This window comes from Acomys russatus, chromosome 17, assembly GCF_903995435.1.
Source record: "Acomys russatus chromosome 17, mAcoRus1.1, whole genome shotgun sequence".
Taxonomy (NCBI): domain Eukaryota; kingdom Metazoa; phylum Chordata; class Mammalia; order Rodentia; family Muridae; genus Acomys; species Acomys russatus.
The window spans coordinates 18365338-18387939 of record NC_067153.1 but is presented as its reverse complement, the minus strand read 5'-3'; the positions used below and the strand labels follow the sequence as shown (position 1 = coordinate 18387939).

Here is a 22602-nt window from a genome sequence, read left to right as displayed (position 1 = left end):
GGACATGGATGTGCATAAGTGTGATGGTACAGGTGGCGTGACAGAAACAGAGCATAGGGCAGATCGGTGGTCATGACCGTTTCCACTGAAAAGTATGAGTTGTAGGAAGGCTGCTAGCAAAGTACTTGATGTCCCAAGTCTTTTTTTTTTTTTTGTAAGAGTTTATTTTATTTTAAATTCTGAATATGTATCTGTGTGGGATCATATCCACATAAGTGCATGTGTCCAAAGAGGGCAGAGGCATTGGATCCCATGGAACTGAACTTATAGGCAGTTGTGAGCTACCTAATGTGGGTACAAGGAATCGAACTCAGACATTCTGGAAGAGGCATATATACTCTTAACCTCTATACCATCTCATCATTCGTGATAACCTAAGTTTGATACCATGAATCAATGTGTAAACAAAACAAAACAAAGAATAAAATATGTGGCACACATGTAATGCTAGGGAGGCAGAGGCAGGAGGATTGTAGGGGTTTGATGGTCAGCTGTTCTAGCTAGCTTGGTGCTGTCCAGACCAGTGAGACTCTTTGTCTCAAAAGAAATAAAATCGTGTAGAGGTAGACAGCACCTGAGGAACAGCAACTGAAATTGTTCTCTGTCCTCCACATGCATGGACATACAGGTGACCCGCACAGACATGCACCCATCACACATGCACATGAGCATATACCTAAATGGTATGAAACATTAGCCTTTAAATATATGAGTGAATTCTCACACATTATAAACAATAATTGAAAACACTTGATAAAGGTTTAGATACTTTTAAACAACACAACAAAAAGACAAGCATTTTTATTTTATCTCTCTACAACTTATTACCATGAGAGGTAGTTAGTAGTTCTCTGGTTCACTACCTTAGGCTCAAGATTGTCCATAAATTTGTCCACATACTATGAGAATATGCTGCTCGAGCCTGCTTTTTGTTTTTTCCTGTTGTGATTTGTTTGTTGTTTGTTGTGTGTATGTTCTTCTTAAATGAGTGTGTGAGAGTGTGAGCATGTTCATAGAGAACAGAAGAGGGCATCTAGTGTCCTCTCAATCAATCTGTGCCTGTTCCTCCAAGGCAAGGTCTCTCCCTGAGCCTGATGCTCTGTTTCCTCAGGTAGCTGGAAAATAGACTTTCCTGCAGGAGCTATGGTTACACTACAGGATAGCCAGTTTGATATGTAGTGCTCATATTTAAAACAGTAAGCACAGTTAACTGTTGAGTCATCTCTCCAGCATTCTGATTCTATTTCAGATCAGAATCTCCTGTTTCTAGTATGCTTGACCTATCTGCATAGCTATTTTTCTTTCTTTTTTTTATCTTTTTTTTTTAATTAATTTATTCTTGTTACATCTCAATGTTTATCCCATCCCTTGTATCCTCCCATTCCTCCCCTCCCCCATTTTCCCATTATTCCCCTCCCCTATGACTGTTCCTGAGGGTAGCTATTTTTCTTGAGCCTTCCAAACATACTATAGACAAAAAGAGGCTATTTAAAATTGTTTTGTTTTAGATAATATAATTACATATTCCCCCTTCCTCCTTCCAAACCCTCCCAAACACCTCTCTTTGCTGTATTTATATGCCAAGATAGAGTTAATCAAAGAATTCATATTTTTACACTTCCATTTACTTGACATTTTTGCTTTGCTTTGTTTTGTTGTTTGTTTATATGCATAATCTCTTTGCTTTTACAAGAACACTGGAAAACTTCAAATAGATGATTCTAGGCCTTAGTGAGTTTGAAGGGATCAGACACTAGGATCAGCAAGGGGAAGGATTTGTAAGGAAAAGAGGTACAAGTAGGCTTACTTTTTATTTGAATTCCAGAAAGACAGTTTTATTAAAGTAGCACTACAAATATTTAAGGTCTTACTTAAAGCTAATTGGTCTTAGCAGAATCTGATAGGGATATTATCCAGTTCTGGATAGCTTCGTATTTAATGTCAACAAGAACTTAGATAAGCCTGAGCACTGTGCTCTGTTAATTAATTAGTAGTAAAATGAGCCAGGTACTTCCTCAACAGCAGCCCACAGGATCACAAAGCAGGAAGATGGACTAGAGAACAGTCTGGCAACATGAAGGACTATGTCCAGGTGCCTGCAGCCGAGCTGGAGAAACCTTATGACTTTACTTCAGCAGGGGACTCATCCACATGTCTTTACCTGAGTAGGTCTAGTGATTCTTATCTTACATGTTTGCCGTGTTTATACATACAGTAGTCTCTTATTTGACTATTTAGAATAATTACTTCTGTAATTTTAATTGCCACACTTACATTGCCTTTTATATAATTTTCAGAAACTTGAGTAAATTGATATTTTTCGAGCTAATTTCATTCCTATGTCATCTTTATGTGAGTGTTTTCATTTATATAAATAGTTGGAAAGCTTGTTTGAGGCTTTTCTGAGAAAGTTTTTGGTCTCTGATTACTCATTTCCCTAATGGCAGTACATTCTTCACCTTTGAGAAATATCTATCTCACATACATACATACTGCAGTACGGTTTGTAGAAAGAAAGTGCTACTTGAATTAGTGTGGCAGTTGCTGTTTGAGGCCATCATGCCTGGGCTGGGCTTGCTCTGCAGTTTGAGCCTTGCTCTGAGACTTGGTAGAGGGCACTATTGCCAGTTTTCTCTATAAGATTACCCATCTTCTCCTGCTTCCTCTTACTGTGAAACTGCTTTCACATTGTCACTAATAATAGTTATCTTTTTTCAGACTTTACTGAGAGTTTAATATACATTTAATTAAGTATTTAATTAAAGTAGATAATTGTTCTGGCCAAATCATGTTTCTATAAGGCGAGGTCTTTGGTGTTGTAAGATAAGTTACTTGCCTGGCGGGATGCTTGGTTGTCTTTTGCACTTTCCCCTTTTTTCTCAACTGCAGTCATAATAGGTCAAGGCTTTGTCAAAGTGAGGACCAGGATTATTTTTGCAGTACAAATTCAAATTTATTTTTTAGGTTCTCTTACCAGCAGTGCGTACTATCAGAGAATACCTGTGTAAGTGAAGTTAGCTTGCTGAGAATCTTCTTAAAGGCAGTACCACGATGTGTGGGAGACTTAAGGCATTAGGACCTGTTGCAGCTCCACTGCCAATCCTTTGCCAGGACAAGTTGAGGTCACTAACTGTATTGGTCTTCCATTAGTGCTGGGCCACCATGTGCCTATTCTCACCAGATTGTTGGCTTCATCATCATTATAGCACCTCGGTGATTGTGTGGCAGTGACAATGGTACACATTTGACTTTTATCAAAAATAGGATTTTGTTTTGTGCAAATTTAGTTGTCTGTAATCCCTCTCTCCAGTACTCATATGTTTGTTTTGTTTTGAGGTCTAGGTATTATTTTTTAAGTTAATCTGAAATTTTAACTCTGTAGTGCTTGGGTTATTTGGATTTTTTTCTTATTAGAAAAACCTTTTGAACAATTTAATATTATCTGATATACTGCCCAAAAAGTTTTTATTCCTAAACTGTCTGCTATTTTTATGAGTTTTTAAATTCCTCAAAAAATATACTTCTCGTATTTTCTTGTATCTGCAGTGTAGGGAAGAACCTGGATTTTAATTTTAAACACTGGATTCTCATCCAACCATTACTGTTGACCAAGTTACTGATTTCTTTTGCTATAGACTTTTTTAACATTAAATTTTTTATTTCTTTTTTGGTTTTTCAAGATAAGGTTTCTCTGTGTTATAGAACTGGCTGTCTTTGAACTCTCTTTGTAGACCAGGCTAGCCTCGAACTCACAGAGATAGGCCTGCCTCTGCCTCTGCTTCCTGAGTGCTGGGATTAAAGGCCTATACCATCACCACCCACTTTTATTTCATTGTTTTAAATAAATATAAGTGTTTGGCTGCATGTGTGTCTGTGCCCTGTGTGCATATCTAGTGCCTATGGAAATTAGAAGAGGATGCTGGATCCTGGGACTGAATTTACCATGTGGGTGCTAGGATTGGAACATGGGGTCCTCTGGAAGAGGAGTCAGGGCTCTTAACGACTGAGCCAGCTCTGGAGCTTCCTTCCTCTCCTACCTCCTGCTGCCTGCTCCTCAGATTCTTGCTCTGTGAAGCAATACTGATAACCAAGCCTTGTTTACTAGGGATGCTGAGTGCTATGTTCACAGTAGTTTCTGATTTGAAGGATGAGGGTTGATCATCTTCAGATGCACTCTTGTTTCATCATTGCTTTAATGGTCTCACTTATTACAAACCTAGGCTCACTGTTATGGATTGTTGTTGTTGTTGCGTGTGTGTATTTGTGTTTGTTTATGTTTTTTGTTTTTGATTTTTGACCAATGCTGAACAGTCAACTGACAATTGGTAAATAGCACGTACTTCAATTCTTTATTTGAGATCTTCAGAAAATTACTTCTAATTTAGTATTACTTGATCCTTTGCAGAGGTTCTGCTTACTGAACATGTTTCCTTCTATGTAAGTGTTCTCTGTCTCTTGTTTTGGTTTCTAAATACATGTAAATGCATAGCAACCCAGACTTCATAGCTCAGCTCATAAGTCAGGGGAACTATTTCACAGTATGTCAAAGCCAATATTCCTATTAAGTTATTGGTATGCATAGTAAGAAAACTGATTGGTCCATCTCATTCACAGTTCTTTTCAAATAGCTGAAGTGCCTTACCCAAGTCATATAGCCATTCACAGGACTGGGTTGAAGTCCTGTCTTCTAGGTCATTCATGCCTTTTTGTGTGTGTGTGTGTTAGTTTTATTTGTATGGAAGGCTATAAGACAGGCATAATGTTTTATTTGTTGCAGAGTCTCCAATGTTTGCTTTATTTGCTATTTAGTTTTAAAGATCATCTTATTTTTGACATATTTTCACAGTCTAGAATATATCTACTAAAAAAATTAGCTATTTTGGAATATGTTGTTTGCAAAGTATAAAGGATAGTAACAGGAAGGCTATAGGTTTGAAGGACACTATAAAATATAAGGACAGTTTTACATATTTAATCAATATCAGTGAGCTCTTGAAAGCATCAGTGTAAAAATATTGCTAAAAGTGATTTACAATACCATTCCTATGTTGGCCTCACAGGAGGAGACTAGGAAAGCATCTAGGAAGCCATAGAAAAAGATACAGGTAAGGTGTGACTTCTGAACTAGGTGCAGAAGTGGAAGGTACAACAACAGAGGCATAGCTGAGACAGAGGCACACACCCATTCAAGAAATGCCCTAGTGCCTCCTGGATCAAGACCAGTTGCTTGGGATTTACCAGTAAGCAAAATAATAATTTCTGCCTTCCTCTGAGTTATATTCTGGTGAAGGGGAGCTATTGATACCAGTAAGCACACTCAGAAAGTTATTTAGTATGTTGGATGATAAGCACTTTCAACAAAAGTAGAAGAGAATCAGGGTGGCCAAAGATTTAAATGAGGAGTTAGATAGTTGCCTGTGTTCTAGGCAGAGGAAAGAGGAGAGGTTCCTAACGCGTTAGAACAGCAGGGTCACTGTTATGGCTCCAATGAAGTAGAGGAGACATCAAATGAAGGCTGGAGGTGGCAGAAGATAAAGGCATGTGTAGCCCATGAATTTGTCCAACAACTTGACAGGTTGGTGTGGGGGTGTGGGTTCATGTGGTCTTAGCAACTGCTGTTTTGTTTTGTTTTGTTTTTTGCTTTTTTGAGGAAAAGAAAAAATTACTTCCTTGTTTTTGAATTTTCATGCCTTTTCTCTTGATGCAAACTTAAACTTATCTTTAAATGGACAGTGAGTATTCAGAAACATGATTTCTTAGTTATTTTACAGTATTAATCTTTATTCTCTCTTTTTTAATTTTTTAAAAAACAGGGGTGTGCTGCTGCTGCTCTGCTCTGCGTCCTCGCTACAAACGCCTGGTGGACAACATATTCCCTGAAGATCCAAAAGTAATTTGATCTACATCTACTGATCCTTCTCTTTGCTGACCCATTCCGCCCCCTGCTGACCTCTCTAAGGTTCCCCGAATTTCATTTCTCTTGTAGCCCCCCATCTCGTTACGTGAACTATCAGACTTTTTAATTTTTACATGCCATCTGTTTGCTTACCCTTTTCAGATGTCAGGTCCAAATCTGAAATGATAGTGCATGCTGTCCGCTTTCATTTAGATAGGTTCTCAGCGCTCCTCAAGCATTCAGGATCCTGTGCCATACCCTGTGTGCTCAGGACGCCACGCAGCAGGGAGTGCTTTCTGCATTTAATAAGAATATCAATAGAATACCAGTAAATTTAATACAGTGGGAGAAATGTGATGGAGAAATAAAATGCAGAGTGCCGCTTGAATAGATAAGAATGATGGCCAATTTGGGATTAGAAGAAAGACAAAGGAAATGAAGTCTAAGCTTAGATCAAAGCAATAATTAGGGGCAGGCTTTTTTTTTTTTTTTTTAAGAGAGAATTGGGATAATGAGAGACTATTGTAGACAGAAACTGTTTGTCTTTTTTTAAAAATAGTCTTTAGCCAGGTGTGTTGGCCAGCTTTATGTCACCTTTACACAAGCTACAGTAATTTTGGAAAGAGAGGACCTCAATTTAGAAAGTGCCCCCACCAGATTGGCTGGGCAAGCCTATGGAGCATTTGCTTGATTAAAAATTGGTGTGGAAGACCCACCTCACTGAAGGCATTGCCACCCCTAGGCTGGAGGTTGTGGGTGGTATAAGAAAGCCACGTGGAGCAAGCTAGTAGATAACACTCCTTCATGGCCTCTGTGTCAGTCCTGCCTTGAGTTTCTGCCCTGACTATTTCCTCCCTAAGTTGCTCTTGGTTGTGACATTTTGTCATAAAAATAGAATCCCTGACTGAGATGCTAGGTATGGTGGTATGTGATTATACTCACAGCGTTTGTGAGGTTAAAGCAAGGGGAATGTGAGTTTTGGGGCCAGCCTGGATTATATAATGAAACCCTGCCTCAAAAAGCCAAAATATACTCGACACTGCATGAGCTTTATTTTACCTTCGATAATAAATCATTTGGAATATGTAGGAGAGAGAGGCTGACTGCTTTTCAGGACTAGGTTGCTGGACATTGCTTATCTTTTCCATGGCTCCTTTAGCTTTCTGATAAGTGGCTATAAAATTTGTACAAATTGGTTTCCAGAAAAAATTTAATGGTACAACTATCTTTTGGTTATGTTAACATTAATTGAAACTTGATAGGTACTACTTTTGAATAAAATCTATTCAAGTGATCATCTGTATATAGGAAGTTAGCCATAAATACAGTTGGCTTCCAATTATCCTGGATGATTTGTGACACGTGAGAAAACCAGAAAGACATGGTATCTGCTTTTAAGGAGTCCCATTGATTCACATCAAGCATATCAAATATTAAGTCATATATAAATTAGTAAGTAAGATGCAGGTGGTAATAATATTGCCTCTAATGTAAGAAAGTATCACGGTGTGTTGGCATTCTCTGGGAAGCGTTCTCAGAAATAAGATCTGCCAATCACTGAAGAATGTCCTCAGCTAGAGAAATAGGTCTTAGTGTCTTCCTTACAAGTGGGGAAGAGTCAGAAAAATTCATGGAAACTTAGATATATTCACTGTAAAGACAAATTGAAATTGATCAATTAGACTGTCCAAATGGAGGTTCTTATTGTCCTTCCATAGGGTATTGTGATAGTTAAATTTTTGGCCACAAAAAATAGACTGAATATTCAGATAATTGTGTTCCTGAGAAGTGTCGGATACATAGCTATTAAATAAAGCCCAGATAGAGGGCAGAGTGTGGAGAAATATGAAGACAGGCCAAGATGTCTAAATCATTCTCTGTAACTTGTACTAATTGCTGAGTTTTGAGCACTTGTAATGGAGCTGGTTACAGGCAAACTGAGGGGTAGTTACAAAAATAATATTTTGTCAAAAATTCAGATACTATTTTTTCATTCGACAATCATTTGTAAAATAGATTTTAAAAACAATTTCCATGAACTTTACATGCGTGTGGTAAATACTACTCAGTTGTCATATTTGTTAAACACAAGTATCTTGTAATGTATTCAGAACAGTTCAGTCAGTAGATGCTTAGATAAAGAAGTGTATGTGCCCTAGTCCCTGCCTTCAAAGAGTTAAGGGAGACAAATACATTTCTTCCTATAATTTCCATGTGTCCTTTTATAGAAGCAATGAGTAGGTAGGACCTATCTCACTTCTCATAGACTCTCACTGAACAAATATAGTTCTTTGCCGAGTATGGCTTCTGTGATGTCACGGTGCCTAGCATGTAGTTGGCACTGAGTATCTGTTTAATAAATGGGTTAACTGTGTATTACAATGTAACAGTAAAAATAAGCACCATAAGCTAAAGGATACTCCATACGATAGAAGCATCCCAGGCCGTCCCTGAAGAGCTTGTGGAGGGCATGTTGGAGAAGGCATGAGAAGGGTGTTTAGAGGAGGCTGAGAGCTAGAAGAGAGTGCCTATAGGACTCAGAGACAAGCTGGCTGAAAGAAGTCATGCACAGTAGAGTGGCAGTCTGCCTGCAGAGTAGCAAGATTTAGCAAAATTGAGAAAGTACAAAATATGCTTGTCTAACTTGACTGAAGAGACAGCCAGTGACTGTCAGGTGCCCAGATAGAGGTGAGAACACAGACTTAGACAATTGTTAATTGTAGTTTCATCATGTAACATATCTGCCTAGCTCACTTAGACTATACTTAGCCAAGAAATTGAGGGTAATAGTTGACTCACTTGCATTAAGATTAGAATTATTGGGCTGGTTATGGTGGCGGCCACTTTTAATCCCAGTACTCGGAGGCAGAGGCAGGTAGATATCTGTGAGTTCAAGGCCAGCCAGAGCAATGTAGAGACTCTGTCTCAAAAAACAAGCAAGCAACAAAGAATCACTGGAGTCATCTTTAGAAGGCAGGGAAAGATGACAGTTTTATTGCGCCATATCAGGCATGTGTGATACTAATTAAACACAGTTCTGAATGTATTTTAATTGATTAATTACAACAGATTTCTATGATACTAGTAAGTTCTGAATCATTTAAAAAGCTTTATGTAAGGATTGGGATGTAGTTCCTTGGTAGACTTCTTACTAAGCAAGCTTTGGGTTCAGTCCTAAGCTCTGGAGAGGGAGAGGAAGCTATATGAATGTTCATTGTGGTATATATTGAAACGTTTAAATTGAAGCAAATTTTGTTTGAAAAATTTTAGTAAAATATATTTCATTGCCTACATACTGCTAGCTACTTCTGTATAAGTGAAAGTTCTGGAGACAGTTATTGTTGTGAAGGTCCTTTAAGTACTTTGCTTTAGTTGGATATTTCTTTAGTTTTTTAAAAGTCCTGAGCATGTAGAATTTTTAATGTTATCACCGAGGAGTTTATGCCCAGGATGTTTCAGCATAAATGTGTATTAAGTTACAGTTCTCAGAAATGACATGTAAGTCAGGCAACACTTTAAATGAATAAATGAATAAATAAGTTAGAAAATGTAGATCATGTACTTGTCATTATTAATTTCAGGATGGCCTTGTTAAAGCTGACATGGAGAAACTGACATTTTATGCAGTGTCTGCGCCTGAGAAGCTCGATCGCATAGGTGCCTATCTAGCAGAGAGGCTGAGCAGGGATGTTGTCAGACACCGGTCTGGGTAAGGCAATCTGTTATCCAAGGAGAATCTGTCTAAGCAACGTCATCTTGTAAAATTTTGTGCCAGATAGTCAGGCAGAAACAACACATAGAGAACAAAACTTTGCACTCATATTATAAAAAATATGAGACCATATAACCACTGCACCTGCTTTTTCTTATGGCTCAGGTTTTATTCAGGAACTCAAGTTATAAACCATTACCTCTGGCTTTAGCATATACTAGTTTTGTTAACATCTAATGGAAAATAGTTTGAAAGATGTGGTACTATGTTTAAAAACCGATGCCTAAATTGAAAACAATCCAAGCTCCTGTTACCATGGTTTTGTATATAGCAGAGTGAAAGTTGAATCATGCCAGGCTTAGACCTTGAAGTGCAGATGGTGTAAGCAACCTGATTTGGGACTGTCCTGTTTGTCCCAGTGACTGCTAATAAAGGAATCCCATCTTAACCATTCTCTGCCTGAACAGCTACAGCTTTGCAGTTTGCACTAAAAGTCCTTTCTGTTGTGACAGTGTAGTAGCCTAATTTCTTAGAGTACCGTTTTCCAAGTGACATATTGGCTTGAAGTGCCTCTGCTCTTTCACCTCTTCGGACACTTCATGGGTTTGTACAGGCAGTTTCAAAGTTGGTCAGTGAAAGTAAACTAAAGTGCAATCTAAATTTTGTTGTATAAAAATCTTTAAAATTTGTTGATTTATAAAGTGAATTTTATTGAGATATTCCCTTATATTGCTCTGTTGTTGCTGGTACTATTTTATTTTTAAATTGAAGAAAATATATACTTATTCATTATATGTATATTTATATATAAATATATACATATACTTATATATTTATATGTAAGCAAATGCATATAAGGAAATAATTTTATTTACAAATATAATTAAATTATATTGGAGACAGAGATAAGTTGTTGTAGTACTGTTTAGAATATATACAAATAAATATGGTTAAAAGCATTGAACATGTCTACCGTGATCAAGGCAGATTAAACAAAGGTAGCATCACAATAGCTCTGAGGTTTCCTAGAAGAAATACAGTAGTTTTGGAGAACTTCATCAAAATATATATCAGTTTATAAATCATCAGGCTGTAAAGGTTTTATACAGTAAAATTTAGATTCCTTTTTAGTTGACTTTCAGTGACCAACTTTTACACTGCCTGTAACCCATGAAATGTCCTAAGAGATAACAGAGCAGAGGTACAAGCCAATGTGTCACTTGAACTTTTATATCTAAAACTGGGTTGTACTTAGTTTACTTTGCCTTTCTTTTCTGTGTGCATCTAAGTAAACCTAATGGTTCCAATGAGAAGCACTTAGAATAATTAAGAGCACTGGAAATGCTTTGACATTGTTTTTCCTTTAATTTAGGTATGTCCTAATCGCTATGGAAGCACTGGACCAGCTTCTTATGGCCTGTCATTCTCAAAGCATCAAACCATTTGTAGAAAGCTTTCTTCATATGGTAGCAAAGCTCCTAGAATCAGGGGAACCAAAGCTTCAAGTTCTTGGGACAAATTCTGTAAGCAAAGATATGATTTTCTTACTAAGTTTAATCATCATGTCTAGAGTTAATCTATTCTTAGGATGATTCTATCTGATAGAGGTCCGGGCATTTGGACACGCAGTACAGATGACAGTAACTAACACCTTCTCTTCAGTGTGTTTTTCCTTTTATAGGATATATGATAATAATCTACTACTATCATGGAACACTTGCTCCTAAATGAGTCTACTGCTGTCAGTTTTATTTTCTCTGACTTGCTCATTATAAGGCTAAACTTGCGTACTACTGTTTTACTTTACTGCTTTTCCAAAAGCAAGAGCTTTATTAAAATACATAGATTTATCACAAAGAGTTATCATATGACTTAACAATTACAGTGCATAGCATATATCTCCTGAGTGGAAAACATGTGTCTATGCAGAGTCTTGTAAACCAGTGTCAATAATAGTCAAAATAGTGAAAAAATCCTATGTCCATGGACATCATGGGTAAGTGAATGGATAAATTAGAAAGTAGAGTGATATTTATTGTGCTTTTGGATTTTTGTTTTCTTTAAAGCTTCTTGATGTTACAGGTTTTCTGCCCATCTCTGAATAAATGTCTGTCCAAATCCTTATTTTTAAAATTAGATTGCCTTTTAAAATTCTTCTTCTATTCATGATACAAGTCCTTTATCAGATATGTGACTTGCGATATTTTTTTTTTCTAATTTTGCAGTTTGTTTTATATTTTATTAATGGGTTGCTTTGATAAAGTCTGATTTTTTTTTTTTTTTATCACTTTTTAAAAAAAATGTGCTTTTAGTATCCTTTATACGAAAGACTGCCCAATCCATGGTCAAAGATTTATCCCTAAGATTTCTTCTAAGTCTTTTATGGTTCTGTTATCAACTTTGAGCTATTTTTCATAAGATTACATATGACTTAGGGGTTCAAATTTTGTCTATATTATTCATATGTTTCATTATTACTTATTGAATATACTCTTTCTTCCTTGTACTTAGCTATGAAACCAGAATTTGTCTTTCCCTCCTTAACCTATTTCCAAATAGTTTCTTCTCACTGTATTCGTTTCCTTCTGTCCTAAACATAGTTTTTAAATAAATGATGGAAAATAGCATGCTGTGATAATGAAAGTAAAATACTGAAGTTTCTATCTTTCACATTTTCAATCTTTATGACAAAGGTTTAATTTATTCACCCTATATGAATATTTTATATTCCTACACATAGTTTACGGAAAACAACCAGACAGAATCACGTGATTTCTTTGGTTTAGACATTGTCTTAGTTACTGTTCTAGTGATGTGAAGAGACACCATGACTAAGCACCTTATAAAAGAAAGCATTTAATTGGGGGCTTACTTACAGTTGTAGAGGTGAGTTCATGATCATAGCAGGAAGCAAACAGGCATGACCATGGAGCAGTAGCTGAGAGCTTTACATCCTGATCCACAGGCAAAGAGTAAAAGGGACTGATCTGGCCTGGGCTTTTGAAAGCTCAAAGCCCACACCCCAAGTTACACGCCTCCTCCAACAAGGCCACACCACTTAATCTTTCCCAAACTGTTCTACTAACTGGGGACTAAGCTTTTTGACACAAGAGCCTGTGAGGTCATCCTCATTCAGATCACCCCAGTTGCAATTTCAGATACAGGAAGACGTAATACAGGTTTTGCCTCCCACTGTGGATCTGAGTCTGTGTTGCATATGTACGTAGAGCCTTGTAGTTGAGGCAAGTTAGTTATGCTTTGTCTCTTTCTTATCTGTGAAATGAAAATAATAGTTCCAGTCTGATATCTGTGTGTGTGTGAACCTCCTGGAGCAGGGCATAGTATTATTAACTATGATTATAGTAAATTGTTATGAAAGCTCAAATGTGTAACTGTGTAATTCATTCAAAATTTCTATCATGATTTTTGTCCTTTTATCTCAAGGGCAAATAATGGATATTTCCAAATGCAGTTAGGTGATAAGATGGCTTAGTTGTAGGCATCATAGCTCTTAAAGGCTTCTGTTTCCTTTACAATTTGATGAGGAAGTTTAGAGAAGATGGCTTAATAGTTGGGCGTAGTGTGAATGGAATAAATGCACATTCCCAGCAGTTTTTTTCATTTGTAGCCAGCAATGCCATTAGCATTACTTCAGTGAGTCATTTAGGCAAAAGACCAGAGCCCTCGTGACCCACCTATAGTGAACGTATTAATCAGATGCTGTATTATCTTGGTCAACTTTTCAGATCTATTTGCTGAAAGTCTAATTTACTTTTGTAGTGGTGCTAAGTACCTTCTGTCATCAAATATGATGCATGTTGATTTATTGTGTTCAGTATTTATTCATGGCACTTGTATATTTTATTCTAACTTGTGGCTTTTATCTGTTTATGCTGATGATCCAGTATGACAATAACAGACAAGATTGCGTAGGTTCTCTCTGTGTCAGAGATTGTGCTGGGGAAAAAGACATGAAGCTGGAAGTGGGTGTAGGAGAGTAGGAGTGCAGCTGGGAGGAATGAGTGGTGAATATGATTAAAATGCATCTAATTCACATGTAACATTCTTAAAGAATTAATAACATATATTCAACACTTTAAGTTTAAAAAATGTTATATCGGAAATTTCTTATTCTTATTCCTTTTTTTGTTGTAAATGGCTTCAAAATTTAAAAAGTATAGAGTAGTATACTAAATTATGCCTACATATACATTGATTAAAAAATGTTTAAAGTTTTTATAAAGTAGTAATAGATACACTTGAATCATTTCTAATATGAAATCAGAATTGATCCAAAGCCCACAACTTTTTGAGCTCTGTAATAGGGTTGTCAGATTAAAGCGTCTCCATGGCAAAGTTGAACAAATATCCCATGCATTCTATGCAAATGTTCTGAGATCTGAAACATTTCGTGTTCCAAAGCTGAATGAGGGATGTGTGTCATATAATAACTTTGTGAGCAGGGCTGGAGAGATGGGCCAATGGTTATGGACATCCTGCACAAGCATGAGGACTGAAGTTCAAATCCTCCCCAGAGCCCACAATATGAACCTGGTATGGTCTCATGTACTTGTAATCCCAGCACTGTATCACTGTATTGGGCTGTAACAGGAGGATCTCCCTATGGCTTGTTGGCCACCATCCTCAGTCCAGATTCAATCAAAGATCCTGTCTGCAGAAAATAAAGCAGAGAGTGATAGAACACAACATAGGTATCCTCCTCTGGCCTCCACACACACACACATGAGTACACGTACATATACTCACATACACAAACACACAAAAGAACCGTAAACCAGCTTATTAATAATATAGTATGTAGTAGTTATAAATATATCAGTACTATGCAACTAGGTTCGAATTTATTTTGTTTGTTCTTTTAGGGAAACAACATGGTGTATACTAGGCTTTTCAAATATATAATGTAGTTCAAAATTAGGAATGATATTCCTGTTTTTGTGTGAGGAATCACAGGTAAATAATTTGTCAGTAGACAAAAAGAACATTGTACCTGTAGAAAGATTCAGTCCCAGGCCTCACTCCAGAGCTTGTGTTTATAGAGCTTGTGCTATGAGAGTTCCCCATCAGCTTGTGTAGATTGCTTTCATGTTACTATTTGGTTGACCCTTGCCACTGTTTCAAGCCTCATCCCTCATCCTATTAATTAAAAAAAAATATTGTTGAAAGATATCCAGAGGGAACAGTCAATGAAAGTAGCCATTACAGTAAAGCATTGGCCCTCAACCAGGGACACACCTCCTCCCTGTCTCTCCTCCCATGTATGACAAGTGTCTGAAGACATTTTGGTTTGTTGTACAATGGAGACTGAAGTGTAGATATAATCCAGGAGGTGGGAATACTGCCCAACATCCTGCAGTCCCTGGAGAAGGTCCTGCGGCAAAAGCTTTATCCAGCCTCGAATTTATCAGCATTTAGAATAGTAAACATTGAACCCCTACTCTGATCTACCCAATGGACAGGACATTCTCCACAGTTATGTGGAGAGTGGGGACTGACTCTGACATGAACTCTGGTGCTCCATATTTGACCACCTCCCCTTGGTGGGGAAGCCTGGTGGCACTCAAAGAAAGAATAAGCAGGCTACCAGGATGAGACTTGATAGCCTATGACCATATAGTGGGGGAGGAGGTCCCCCTCGGTCATAGACCTAGGGGAAGGGAATAGGGTGAACGCGGGAAGGAGGGAGGAATGGGAGGATACAAGTGATGGGATGGCAATTGAGTTGTAATCTTAATAAATTAAAAAAAAAAAAAAAAGAATGAGATACCCTGCATCTAAAGGATCGCATGCTACTACTTTCTATTTTAAATATTATATTTTTCCATTTTAGGATTTTTTTTTTTTTGGTATGGTGTATATGTGTGGAGGTGTATGCGTCTGTGAATTCATTTTCATGCCCATGCATATGCATGTGGAGGACAGAGTTGGACATTTCTCTATTGTCCTCCGCCCCATTTACGAAGTTAGCCCAATGGAACTTCTGGTTTGAAAAATCAGACCTTCTAGGAACTGGGAGGGTCCCTCTGGAGTGACCTCATATTTTATATTCAGTGCTTTGTGCACAAGGGCAGTAGAAACTGCCTGCCATATAGTTACTTAGATTATCCTTCTATTTATAACTTTTAAGAAATAACAAAAGAATAAAGGTTTATCTCCTGACAGTTTTACCTCATATTTAAGGAAGGTCTTAGTGTCCGTTTTTGTTTTGTTTCTAGTTCTTAGCTTTTGTTTTAAAAAGTGGTATGTTTATTATAACAAATTTGAAAAAGGAAAAAAAAAAAAAAAAGAAAGTATAAAAGTAAATGCCCTAGAGAAGATTATCCAGGTTACAAGGCTCTACTTATTTAGAAAGATGTACCGTTGGTTTTCTGGAAGTTTATTGTTACAGAGTTCCTTGTGTACATATGCAGTATTTGCTGTTCCTTGTGCTCCATTTGCTTATTTTGGATGTTGCTGGTTAGTGTAATATATAAGGAGGAGAAATGTGTTTATTCACTTTTAAAAGGTGACGCATTTTGTTTGTATTGTTATTTTTTGTCTTTTAGTTTGTCAAATTTGCAAATATTGAAGAAGATACACCGTCCTATCATAGACGTTATGACTTCTTTGTATCTCGATTCAGTGCCATGTGTCATTCCTGTCATAGTGATCCAGAAATACGAACTGAGTATGTACTGTTTTACTTCATGACTTTAGTAATTTGTAGAAAATTTACTCAATATAGTGCGTCTATAATTCATAATGATTATCAAAAGACATGAAAGATGCTCATGAAGCGTTTTCCATTGTTGTTAGAACATACAGCATTCAACTGATTTCCCGTGATGAGAGTGGTTGAAATTCAGAATCCTTACCATTGCCTAGAATGACCCATCGTCCTGTGGTCCTCCCCTGCCTGTTTCAGTAGCTGTCATCCTGTGAATTTTTTCATGCTTTCTTTCTAGCTCAGTAACATAGATCTTCTTGCTGTCCTCCTGAACACTCTGGGCATATTCCTCTAAAGCAATTCCTAGAGACTCCTGAGTCACCTCTGTGTTCAGGTTTTTCTTCCTTTTACTCAAGGTTCTCCCCTGGGTGGACTTAAATTACTAAACCTCAATCCTCCCATCCTACTTCTAGTTACTGCTTATCTTTTCATTTTTATTCTAAGTTTTTGGGTTTTGTTTGTTTGTTTTTTATTGATACAAGGCCTTCCTATGTCCTCATCCTGGACACTCTGGAACTTGCGATGTAAACCAGGCTGGCCATAAACTCTTAGAGATCCTCTTGTCTCTGCCTCCTGAGTGCTGGGATTAAAGGTATATACCACTACTCCAAACCCCAACTCCACCCCCTTTCCTTCTGTATCTTATTAGAGGGCAGGCAGGAGGGAGGGGGCTTTGTTCTGAACACTGCTCTATTACTGAGCACTTTGACTAGTGTCTAAAGGCTTTAGTCAAAAGTTAAAGTCAAAATGGTGCTGATAAATGATACTAGTTTGAACACTGCTGGTAATCTAACTTTGAGAAATATTATGGGATGCTGGTCATAGAGTCACTGTATTTTCTCTAAAGTGGGCAGAGTTTTCAGAACCTTAACCAGGAGTTTGCAGACCCCCAGCCTGTACACATGGTGAAAGCTAGCCTGTGAGTTATGGGTCCTTGGAGAAGGGAAGCTGAGGAGAGACTTAACAGTCATTTTCTCATGTTTGACTTGCCTGACTATAATTTCTCCTCATTATAATCCAGGCCATTTATCACTCGAGGATGCCTTAGACAGAGTGATACCATAATGACGTATACCTCCTGGCTACCTCATCACTACTAAAATTTTATTTCCTAAGGGACTTTTAAAATGAGTGTTTTAAATCATATTTTCATAAGATGTGTTTGAGAAATTCAAACATGAGATTACTTTATATCTAGCTATTTATTGCCCCCTACTGGAAAATCTTATCTTTTAGCCAGACTTAACAATTTTTCCATTTTTAATATCAACATAAAAAGAATGTACATAAAATGCTAGTAAATAAATTTAAAAATTTTATATATGTGTACTGTAAGTACATATTTTCCCCCTTGCTCTCCTCCCTCCAACCTTTTCTATCCTTCCTCAAATTTATGGCCTCTTTTTCTTTAATTAAGGTTGTTTTATATTTACGTGTATGTGTGTGTGTGTATAAACATAACTAGCTGAGTCCATTTAATGTTGTTTATATGTATGTTTTTAGGGCTAGCAAATTAGGTAGGGAACTCATTCTTTCTCTCTCAGCCATCATTAATTGACTGTAGCTTTTTATCTAAGGGTGGAGTCCTGTATAATGTCTCTCATTCACACTGGCATGCTAACTGCTTTTGTCATTGTTCAGGTCTTCTTTAGGCAGCTGTATGTTTGTGATTCCATGGGTCTAGCTTCCCTGTGTCCTATAGGAGACACACCTGCTTCATCTGTCTCCTACCATCTTTGTACCTGTCTCTATGATGGTCATTAAGCCTTGTGTATTGGAGTTATGTTTTTCATGTGTTAAAAATTTTTATATGCAGATGAAAGTGTTACAATACTTTTTCCTTCTTCTGAATCTTCCCAATATGTAGGTCTCAGAGGTTCCAAATTGCCAACTTTTCATTTGAGTCACTATGAAACAAATGAGTAAATTAAAATGCTTGAAGATACAAGTTGTACTTTTTTTTCTACTGTTCTTTAAGTAAAAATCTATTTAGTTTTCTACAGGCTATTTACATTTCCTTTTTTTTTTTTTTTTAATCCTTTTACGTTTTAGTAAAACCCAGTCATATAGAACTTTCAGACTTTGGCAGTAGGAGATGAGTTTAGAAACTATTATCCCCGTCCCCACTTTAATTTCTTTCTCAAAAACAAATAAAAACACAATACAGCAACAATCCCCCCAACCAAGAAAAAAAAATGAAAACAACAACAAAAATCCCCACCAACTGTAACCAAATATAAATACACACACACACACACATACACACACACACACACACACGCAAAACAAAAAAAAAACAAAAAACAAACAAAACAACCCCAAAACTTTGTGGAGTTCATTATATGTTGCTCATCTACTCCAGGATATGAAGGCTGTCCTAGAAGGTTTTATATATGCAGTGTCGCTCTGTTGGAGAAAACTGGTTTTCTCAGATTTTTCCCAGCAAGTATCAATGACAGTTCAGTTGTTAACTTTATTCTAGTGGCAAAGATTTTATTCATCCATCCATCTATTCATTCATTTAGAAATATATATATATATATATATAACAAAAAATATATAAAACCAACACTATCATACTGAAGTTGTACAAAAGAAATCAACAGAAGGAAAGGAGCCCAAGAGAAGGCACAAGAATCAGAGACCACTCATTTACATACTCCAGAATCCCATAAAAACACTAAACCAGAAGCCACAATATATAGGGTTGCCTCAGTCTCTGTGAGTTCATGCGAACTTTGCTCATTTGATTTAGATGCACTTATTTTGTTTGTATCCTCCGTCCGCTGTGGCTCTTACCTCTTCCTACTTCTTCTGAGGGCTTCCCTGAGCTATGCGGGGAGGGATTTGATGGAGACATCTCATTTAGGGCTAAGTATTGCAGGGACTTTCACTCTTTACATAATATCTGACTGTGTGTCTCTATATCTGTTCCTGTCTGCTACATGAGAAACTTTCTCTGATGATGGTTGAACAAGGCACTGACCTGTGAGTATAGCAGAATATAATTAGGAATCATTTTTTTCCACCAAGTTCTTTCTTTCTTTTAGATCAGTATTATTTGTTTTTATCCAAGGTGATTGAACTCTCTAGTCTTAGGTTCTTGGTCACCCAAGCAGTCTTGGGTATGGGTTCCATCTCAAGGAGTGGCCCTTAGGTCAATTAGTTTATTGGTTGGTTACTTGCACTAGCTTTGTGCCACCATTGCCCTACAGATCTTACAGAAACTGCACTAAAGGGTTTGTGGCTGTATTAAGACTTTCCTGAAGTATTTCTTTACAGAAGTAGTTGACACTGTAAAGTCTAATTCTCCAAGAATGTCCAGCTATAAGGGTCATCATTGTAGTGACCAACACACAACAACATCAACGCTTGTTGATTGTTTACTGTGAGGCAGTTCTTGTTCAGATTTATTACTCAATTGTTCACAGCACTTTTAAGCTTACATGATACAAGTGTTCAAATTTGCTCATGAGGAAAGGAAACTGTTTTGGGGAGGAAGACTATTAGAGCTGCATTAGATGCTGGATGTATAGCTGAAGTGGCTCTGTGTAGTCACTAGTTTGCCCCCAGTGCTTTATAACAGGTCACTGCCATCTCCTGTCCACTTAGGCTACTGTCCTCTGTATAACCTTGTGCTTGTCTTCCTCCTCAGGGAATAGCATCAGGTATGCATAGCAAGACACCCTTTATAGTGGTGTTGGTTTGCCATTGTTTGATCAGTATTTTATAAGGAAGCCTGTATAGACAGAGCTTTGAAATAGGCAGGGTTTCTCTTAAATCTTCCTGTTCAGTGTCTTATTCCCCCAATTCTCCCTATCCGCTACTGTTGAATGCCTCAGTATATGCTCATAGGGTTGTAAAATTCTATCACTCCCTTCTCAACATTTTCTGTTCTTTAAACATATTTATGCTTTCTAGAAGATAGTGTTAGGTGAGCTGAACAGAACTGCAATTGGTGATCGTTTCAGATGGTGGACAGAAAGGAAGGGATTGAGACTAGGACAGAAGGAGGCAATTTAAGCAGAAGAAATACCTTGTAAGAGGAATGGGCTGCTAGGCTAACTCTACTTGAGACTTTGTCCTTCTGCCGTTTGTGAACCTCTAGTCACTTCTCTTTCTTGAACCTACAGTTTTCTTTTTTTCCCAAGGAGAATGAAGATGACTGTGGGGGAAATTAGGGCTTGTGAATTGTGATATGAGATTAGTGTAGCACTGACAAACTACAAGTCCTGTGTGCTTGTCTGTAGACACTACTTCTAAGTGAAGCAGCTCTTTCTGAGAGGCGAGGAGCTCTTGGGAACAATGGGTAGAGTGTGCAGAAGCACAGTGCTCACCAGGAGCAGTGAGCTCCTCGCTCTGCTCCAAGGCTCCTCAGTAGCTTATTAACATCATGTTAGAAGAAGCTACGCCTTTGATTGCTTTTTTTATTAACCAACAACATATGTAGTAGATATCTCTGTAGTTTATAGCCTTTAAACGTTACTGATTTATAAAGATAGTGGTTAAAGCCTCTTTTGAATGTATCTCTTTGTCCACCTTAGAGTTTTGAGATTTTAATTTCTTACATGTATTATATGTAATTTAAAAACATGTTATGTGTGAGAGAACAATATGGACATACAGTCTCTTAGGTAGACAAACATAGTTGTTTAAATACCTGTTTTCATGGATCTTTTCCCCCATCCTTGTAGGATTCGCATTGCTGGAATAAGAGGTATTCAAGGTGTGGTTCGCAAAACAGTTAATGATGAACTTCGGGCCACCATTTGGGAACCACAGCATATGGACAAGATCGTCCCATCTCTTCTGTTTAACATGCAGAAGATAGAGGAGGTTGACAGGTATTGTAAAAAGATACTAATGTTGGGACTGGAGAGAGGGCCAGCATAAGAGGGCATACTATTCTTGCCAAGGACTTGAGCTAAGTACCCACTTTGAGCAACTTACAATTGCTTATAACTGCAGCCCAAGGGAGAATCCTTTGCCCTCCATGGGAACCTGCATTTATGTGCACAGACCCATGCATGCACAGACATTTACCCAAAATTAAAAATAAAAATCTCTTTTCAAAATATACTTTAAGCTGTGTTGCCTTGTATATGTGTTTATGTACTTGCTAGGATAAGAATATTTGGTTTCTATCATTATAATTTGTGGTAGCCTTATAAAGTTAAGTGAGCTTAAATATACAAACTTTCCTAGAAATTTATTAATTTATAATAATCATATTGAGTTGTTAGTCACAGGTTCTTATTAATACACTTAGGACTTCATTCTCTGTTAGGTGGCATTTAACTTTTGGGCTGGTGAGATAGGTCACAGGATAAAGGTGCTTGCCACCAAAGCTGATGATCTGAGTTCAGTCCCTAGGCGCACACATTAGAGGGAATAAACTGACTCCCATGAGTTGTCTTCTGACTTCCATACTTGTGCTGTGGCTTGTACACAAACACACACAAGCACACTACATCAGTAAATGTAGTAACAAGTTTTTAAATGAACATACACATTACCATTTTACTTTTTAGTACTCCTTAAAGTTGTAACCATGAGAAACAGAAATTATAACAACTTCTGTTCTTCCTTAGAGATACACTATGCTTTCTCATAGGGAGTTAAAACTAAATAATAATAATAATAATAATAATAATAATAATAATAATAATAATAATAATGATGATGATAATAATAATAATAATATGCTTTCTCATAGGGAGTTAAAACTAACCAAAATACTACTACTACCACCACCACCACCACCACCAACAACAGTAATAATTAATATCAACTATTATTCATTTTTTTTATTGAAAATAACTTTGGGGCGGTGTTCGAGACAGGGTTTCTCTATGTAGCTTTGGCTGTACTGGTTTAGCTTTGTAGACTAGGCTGGCCTCGAACTCTCAAGAGATCTGCCTGCCCCTGCCTCCACAAGTGCTAGGATTGAAAATAAAAAGTTTACACAATATATTCTGTCCACAGTTTATTCTCCTTATCTTCACTCCATTCATATGACTCTATGCTTTCTTTCTCTCTTTATAAAACAAACAGGTAAATTAAAAACAAACAAACCAGAAGAAAACAAAGAAGCATTAGAAACATATATACACACAAATGCAACATCAGAAACCATAATATATAAACAGAGACCAGTAAGGTAAAACAATACCCCAACAAAATATTATGAGACAAAAAAAAAAAAAAACTCCAAAAGTACCACCGAGTTTATTTTGTGTTGGCATCTACTGATAGGCATGGGGCCTA

General features: G+C 37.2%; 1 protein-coding gene across 3 annotated transcripts in view; it reads left to right on the top strand.

The window, feature by feature from the left end:
- The window catches only part of Efr3a (EFR3 homolog A), an 84579-nt gene that overhangs the window by 25474 nt on the left and 36503 nt on the right, over positions 1-22602 (top strand). The window contains exons 2-7 of one of the 3 annotated variants that reach the window (XM_051159592.1): positions 2023-2165; positions 5814-5890; positions 9478-9605; positions 10981-11131; positions 16175-16296; positions 21030-21179. In XM_051159592.1, the coding sequence (XP_051015549.1) occupies positions 2075-2165; positions 5814-5890; positions 9478-9605; positions 10981-11131; positions 16175-16296; positions 21030-21179 (719 nt within the window). In that variant the 5' untranslated portion in view covers positions 2023-2074. Of the gene's footprint in view, positions 1-2022; positions 2166-5813; positions 5960-9477; positions 9606-10980; positions 11132-16174; positions 16297-21029; positions 21180-22602 lie in introns of those variants that run through there. The other 2 variants (XM_051159593.1, XM_051159594.1) reach the window with 2 other exon arrangements.